We start from the raw sequence: 6,865 nt of genomic DNA on the forward strand, positions 1-6,865 counted from the left end.
AGGAGGTGGCGGCGAGGCCTCGGTTGCCCTGCTTCTGCGTGGGGAACCCCGGATCTGGAGCGGCGGCTTCATTGGCAAGCCACGGCCGGCTAGCAGCTGTGCGTGTGGTGGATCTGGTGTCCCGAGCGCACGGACGGCGGGATCCGGTGGTCGTTGGCGGCCGGCGGCGGCTTCTGCGGCGGTCGGTGCGCGCGATCTGGCACCTCCCCTCCTCCCCTGTTCGGCGTGCGGGCCAGCCTGGTCGGGCCACGCTTCCTCTTGGTCGTCGGTTCTGTACAGGAGGCGTGGATCTAGTTTGGGCGAAATCTCATGGCCGTCCGCGCCGCCTAAGGGCGCCGTTCTCCTCCTTGTAGGCGTCGGTATGGACTGATCTCCTCACTTCACCTTTCCCTAGGTCTCTCGGACGAAATCTCTAACTTTGTTGGGCGACGGCGGCGCTCACGATGCCGTTCCCTTCTTGAAGGCGCCGCTTTGGAACCTTGGGGTTGGGTGGCGCTTGTAGGTGGTGGGCGACGGCGGTGGTGCAGCCCTATCCTAGCATGGATTTACGTCCGTTGCTTGGAGATGGACTCACATAGGTGGAGGTCGTTGGCTGGTGTCGTGGTGGCATCAATGGTGGAGGACCTCCCAAGGCTCGCGTAGGTGGAGGTCGTCGCTTGGCATCGTGGTGGCGTCGATGGCGGAGGACTTGCCAAGGTTGTCACCTCAATCTGCTCTGAAGATGGACCAGTGGAAGATGGCGACGACGACACATGTGAGTGCGTCGGACCGGTTTGAGCCCCGGACCCGGCAGATGGCTCGGTCGGGCCTCTGGCTTTAGATGTTAGGCTTAGGTGAGAGGTCTGGGTATGTGGCCCAGCTTGCACCCCTTCATCATTTGGATAGGAGTAGCAGCAGATGTTGCCAAGATGGCGGATTCAGGCATATTATTGTTTTACTTTGTAAGGTCCTCGAGAATAATCAATAAAATGGCCGCATGCATCTCCCAGATGCAGAGGCCGGGGGTCATCCTCCTTTTCAAAAAACAACAACATGGCATTATCATGTTTCCACATGGAGACAAAATACAAACCTTTGTGATTCTGTATGCTTTGTTTCTTTAGGTGCTCTTTACAAACCAAATCATGTTGCTCTTTTAGACTTTGCATAAGACTTTTCATTTCTAAGTTTTTTTAGGCAACAACTATATAATTTTTTATTACATAAATTCAACCATGGTAATGATGCAGCTTAAATTGAATACATTTGTCTTGCTTACAAATGAAGGGCCTAGCTTGGACAAGAAGGATGGACATTAGAGCAAGATCAAGCATGAAGATGATGGCATGCGCAAGGGAATAAGAACGGAGTTACAAGTGATGATTTTAGGACTTTAAAGCCACCATAATGAGTGCATGAAGGCTTACACGAAATATACTACCACTTCATAAATTTTGTCCAGAGGCTATTATAGGTGCCGCGCCACCTTATTTTCTAATTTTGAAATAATTGAGTATATGTTGTTTTTAGAGTCCGTGTGTGGGGGGAAACAAGAGTAGGGTTGGTTTCGGACCCCTCCTCCAAGGGGTCACGATATCCCCCCCTCTTCCACCATATATACAGTCCTTAGGGCGTCGTTTAGACTTTGGGTTTTGTTTAAATTAAAGTTCGCCATAGCTGCAACTTTGCGTACTTTGTTTGTGTTGAACGACCAGACCAAGAAGTCACGGAACCCCACCTTGACCAATAAAGCTTTCCTTTTATATTCGCAATATCCAGATTGCAATCTCAGTTTTCTTGCTTGTTTTTCGTTTGCTTGCAGGAAATAGACCCTCGTGGTCAGGTTGATCATGCTCCGGCATGATCAATAACCTCTTGGAGTTGATTTAGCGATTGCTAAGGCGCGACGTTCTCACACATTCGTAATCGGATCGTCAAAGTCTACTCCACCAAAAACGATAGTCACCTTTTCATCGAAAGACGGGACACATTTGCCTCTATTAAGGGGTCTGCTAGAGTTGCTCTTATGATGAGAGAAGACGTGGACCAGAAAGAGCTCCATCAATCTAACATTGTCGGTCTAGGGAACTTATTCTTAACAAATAATGTGCATCAAATAAGTTGCATCCGAGTGTGCTCACCCCTCGGCGTGCTGCTTTAAGTACTTTTGGGATTATTTATATTTTCTTCTTGTCCCCTTTAATTTTTATAGGAGAATTGACCCCCCCCCCCGGCATTTTTCCTGAGAGGCATAGCCTAGCTCCGCCGGCGGGAGGTATACCCCCCTCAGCGCTGCCCAGCCATCCTCCCCCATAGGCCAAACATGCGGGCCACCCCCATCTGAGGGTGCCACACGTGCCTAACATGCGGGCCACCCCAAGTTTCGTGGCAAGGCCATCCGGCTGCCTCCAATGCTTTCTAGAACTTTCTCGTTCCAAAAAAAAAGAACGTCAAAATTCCCGTGGTATTTTGAGGTCCGGAGATATCGATTTTCTGTTTAGTCTTTTATCCTATTTAAAAAGAACGTAAGTGACATTCTTCATCTAACATTTTCCTTTCTCTCTCGTTGTTTTACTGATTTATCAAATAAAATTATGTTTTGTTTGACAGGACAATAAGTTTTTACCATATAACTGATTATCAAATAAAATCCTAAAAATTTGTTTTGGTAGGTAAACCACGGGCATGATTTAATAAGTACAGTAATTATTTAGAGGGAAGGTAATCATGAGCTACCATACCATGAAATATTTACCTCTGTTGCAACACACCGGCAGTAAATATAAAGTTTCGGGATCCCTCTCCTGTTAATTACTCCTATATAATAAGAAAGGAAAAAACATCAAACCCGTCCCCTCGCGCCTCGTCTTATCTGTGACTGAACTGAGGTTCGGGGTCCCGCGCCTCGATCGCGTTGCGGGTTTTGACGCGACGGACAGCCAAGAGAGGCCCCGACGGTCGGACCATGGAGCGGCAGCCGGAGCAGCGCCCACCGGAAGCCCAGATCGACGGTAAGCCGACGGCTGGATCTAGGGAAGAACCCACGCCCCGTCCTCAGCCGTTGTTAGTTCGGGGATGAAACCGTCGGAAATTAGGAAGAATCGAGTCGAAGTTTTCTTCTTCTTTCTCTTCTTATGCCTGATATGTGTTTGTGCTATTGCCTGTAGTAACCATAACTATTTTGTGTTACAGATGGATCGGCTGCTTCACTGGCTATAGCCTATAGGAAAGGGATCGCTCTGCCAACAAGAGGATACTTCTCGTGATGAATATTCAGGGCCAGAGCTTCCAGAGGTACAGCATCAAACGCGAGCCATGAAAGGCCTCAACTGCACAAGATTTGTTGATATATGCATGCTGGCTGGCTACCTAAATAAGACATGATTGTTTTAGCGCTGCAATTTCCTAGTGCATTGCTGCTTGTGTTCTGTTCCAACCATCTCTGTTCCCAGATTCAACTCCCCGGCAGACATCGACCCCTTGTTATCACATTCTTTTTTTTTTTTGAGACTGGCGGTTGTCAATTACCGTACGTGGGTCACATTCTTTTGCAAGCATGCATCATAAAGCTTCAGATATTTTTTAGATCTCTTCAAAAGTCAGCCCCTCAGCTATTACTAGAAGGGTAGATATCTGGTTGGCCATCAGACCTTACAGCATTCGTTAAGTTCCATTTTTGTCAGTACAGTAACTATGACCTTTGCCTCAGCAAGTAACTGTAGCTGACAACTTGACATCATGAATCCCGATTCCCTTCCATATCTTGAGGACCTTGTCTAAAATCACAATACCTCCCTTCCCTGTGAATGTGATCCATTTGGCTACAGGTTCTTCCATGTGTATTACTCCCTCCGTTCCTAAATATAAGTGTTTATAGGTATTTCACTATGGACCACATACGGCTGTATATAGATGCATTTTGTGTGTAGATTCACTCATTTTGCTCCGTATGTGGTCCATAGTGAAATCTCTCCAAAGACTTATATTTAGGAACGGAGGGAGTAGAAATTTAAAATGCTTGACAATATATAGATATATCACATGATTGTCACCATCTACGGTCCAGGTTATCTGCAAGCTCAGAACAATGTCAAGTATGCATAACCAGAATAGAAGGGTTGGCGAAGTGTTTATGTTTGGTAACCTTGGAGTATGTGAGAGTTTGATACTTCGCTACTTCACTATGCTATTTTCGTTGCATTAGTTTTGTGGGGCGCGTAACCAAGTTTGCTGTAAAGTTTTTGTTTTGTTTTGTATCAGAGCCTCTTCACGGTTTTGTACTAAAAAAATTTGCAGTACAAATGGTTCGTTTGTACTCCCTCCGTTTCTAAATATAAGTCTGTTTAGAGATTTCAATACGAACTACATACATCCGTATTAAGCTGGATATTCTTAAAGTCGCCCTTCTTTCTTCTGGTATTGCTGTATCTACTATATACTTTGATCTTAGTTGACCATATTTAAAACGTGGCCAGCAAAATTGGCTGGATTTGGATTTAGTATCTACTATATCTCTGGTATTGCTGTATCTACTATATACTCTGATCTACCATTACATGGGCCTTCTGGCAGTTGTTTTAGATGCATTACTTCTACCTTTGCAAAATCTGTATCATCTAGCATGCTGTTAAAATCCGTGGTGTATGTTTTGATTTGTTTCTTTGTTACATTTGGTTGCAACATCTAGCATGCTGTTAAAACATCTTGATTTATATATCAGCACACTCCGCCAGAAAAACTTGTCTCTGCAGTGTTCAATTTTACCTGAATGCTACTCCATATTCTTCAATTGCAACCCCCTGTCATCTTGCTCCGCGCCGGTGAAGATATGTATTTGATTTCAGCAATTCTAATGTTTCAATTCCTCTCTTATTCTTCTGCATGCAGGACATTTGGTGTCATATACATTCCCTAATGACGCTCCGAGATGCTGCTCATGCTGCCTGTTTGTCTCATGCTTTTCTACGTTCCTGGAGATGCCATCCCAATCTCATATTTGATCATGGAATACTATTCCAGTTGAGACATGTCCTCGCCAGCACAGTGAATCACATTTTTGAAAATCGCTCGGGCATTGGTGTGAAGACACTCAAACTAGATTTCTCCTGTTACCACGAGCCCAAGGCCTATTCATATCTCCATAGGTGGCTTCGGATAGCTGTTACACCAGGCACTGAAAAACTTGTCGTTCTGTCTGCGAGTGATGTAGCATTCAACTTCCCATGGTCAATCCTATCTGATGGGAACGGAAGCACGATCCGGCATCTTCACCTTGTTGACTGTGGCTTCCATCCTACAGTCAGTCTTGTTTGCATGAGGAGCCTGACAGTGTTGCATTTCGATCGTGTGGCAGTTACGGGGGACGAGTTAGGGTACCTTTTCTCCAGCTGTGTTGCTTTGGAGCAGTTGAAACTCAGGAGATGCTCCAAGATAACTTGCTTGAAGATACCTTTCGAGATGCAGCGGCTCAGCTACCTGCAGGTGTCGGTATGCCACAAACTGCGAATGATAAAGAATGAAGCTCCAAATATTTGTAGTTTTGACTTTTTAGGTGACCGTATAGAGATCTCACTCGGAGATTCACTGCGACTGAAGAACCTAGATGTGCTGTGTAACAACGTCCTCCGTAATGCACGTGAAGAGTTCCCATCCAGTGCGCCGAATCTTGAAACTCTTAGCATATTTTCACGTCACGAGGTACTGTATATTCTAAACCCTTTTCTGATTGTTCAGGAGCATTGTTCATACTTCATAGACAGTAGTGGTACCTTGAAATGTTAATTAGCATATGCCACCTTTATGCAGGTAGCCAATACAGCCATGGCGTTCGCGCCTAGCAAGTTCCTCCACCTGAAGCACTTGAGTATTTCTATTGCAGTGGCCTACGATTATTTGTCTCTGGTTTATTTTCTTGATGCTGCTCCGTCCTTGGAGACGTTCAAACTGCATGTAAGTCACCGTTGTTGATCCTACGAATATTTTTGAATGCACTCAGGCATCCTGCAAACATAAATAGTCTCTGTGGCTGAACCATTAATTGATTCTAGCATTTACACTATTTTTTATCTTCAGGTACTGATAGGGTTGCGACCCGCCGATGAACTGCGTTTGGAAGATCCCTCACATCTTCGGCAGATTCCAGGATACCGACATGACAAGCTTCGGAGTGTGAAGATCTCTACGTTCTACTCTTCAAAGGGGATGGTTGAGCTGGTGTCCCACGGATTGTAGTTTCAGGTGTTCTGGCGACGGATCTACCAGATGCTCCGGCTTGGTTAGACCCTGGGAAGCCGATAAAGCAGTCTTGGCAATCGAAAAATACATCAAGGGGAAAGTTCCCTCCACGGTCAAGCTAGATGTTGGGGAGCCCTGCAACCGGTGTCATGTCATTCTGCTAGATGGCGGCGGATGGATCAGAGCTTAGTCTCTTACCCACATAAACGTGGAGGAAAGACAACATTCAGATCCAAACACATCTTGAGAGCGTTACTAATGCTAGCTGGTGTTTGACTGTCAGCAGTGGGTATAGATCTTGTTTTTCAAGTTGGAATGGTGAGGGAGTGGCATGTTGTTTCCTTATAGTTTTCCACTCCGGCCCGTCACTTTTTACTTGTACTGTTGTACATCGACCACCCATTTCAAGTTGCTCGATGTACAAGTAAAAAGTGGCGGGTGTTTGATAGCGGTTACTTGCTCATTGTTTCATCTTGACAAACAAAATCTATATCATCTCGATGTGGACCTAATATGCATCTAATTGCTCGTGTGAGACAGAGACACACCGGCGCCATTATTTTAAAATTTGTTTTGATCGAAACATTTTTATATTTGATGAAAATAAGTTGGAAGCAATTTTTTCCGTTATGATGGGTTTTTCTTATTCTAA

At 45.3% G+C, this 6,865-nt stretch overlaps 1 protein-coding gene across 1 annotated transcript; it reads left to right on the plus strand.

The window, feature by feature from the left end:
• The first annotated feature begins 2,851 nt into the window (after window positions 1-2,851).
• LOC123116530 (uncharacterized) lies at window positions 2,852-6,755 on the plus strand. The gene is made up of 5 exons (XM_044537479.1): window positions 2,852-2,990; window positions 3,172-3,273; window positions 4,867-5,676; window positions 5,785-5,928; window positions 6,052-6,755. Exons 3-5 carry the CDS (start codon window positions 4,894-4,896, stop codon window positions 6,208-6,210), a joined length of 1,086 nt encoding a protein of 361 aa, XP_044393414.1. The 5' UTR covers window positions 2,852-2,990; window positions 3,172-3,273; window positions 4,867-4,893; the 3' UTR covers window positions 6,211-6,755.
• Window positions 6,756-6,865: the final 110 nt, after the last annotated feature.

This window comes from Triticum aestivum, chromosome 5B (assembly GCF_018294505.1).
Source record: "Triticum aestivum cultivar Chinese Spring chromosome 5B, IWGSC CS RefSeq v2.1, whole genome shotgun sequence".
Taxonomy (NCBI): Eukaryota; Viridiplantae; Streptophyta; class Magnoliopsida; order Poales; family Poaceae; genus Triticum; species Triticum aestivum.

Bases quoted from the DNA above. Each gene is read 5' to 3' on its own strand.
- LOC123116530 (XM_044537479.1), top strand. From the start codon at position 4,894: ATGACGCTCCGAGATGCTGCTCATGCTGCCTGTTTGTCTCATGCTTTT. The intron at 5,677-5,784 runs GTACTGTATATT...ACCTTTATGCAG, and splicing joins GCATATTTTCACGTCACGAG to GTAGCCAATACAGCCATGGC. The intron at 5,929-6,051 runs GTAAGTCACCGT...TTTTATCTTCAG, and splicing joins TGGAGACGTTCAAACTGCAT to GTACTGATAGGGTTGCGACC.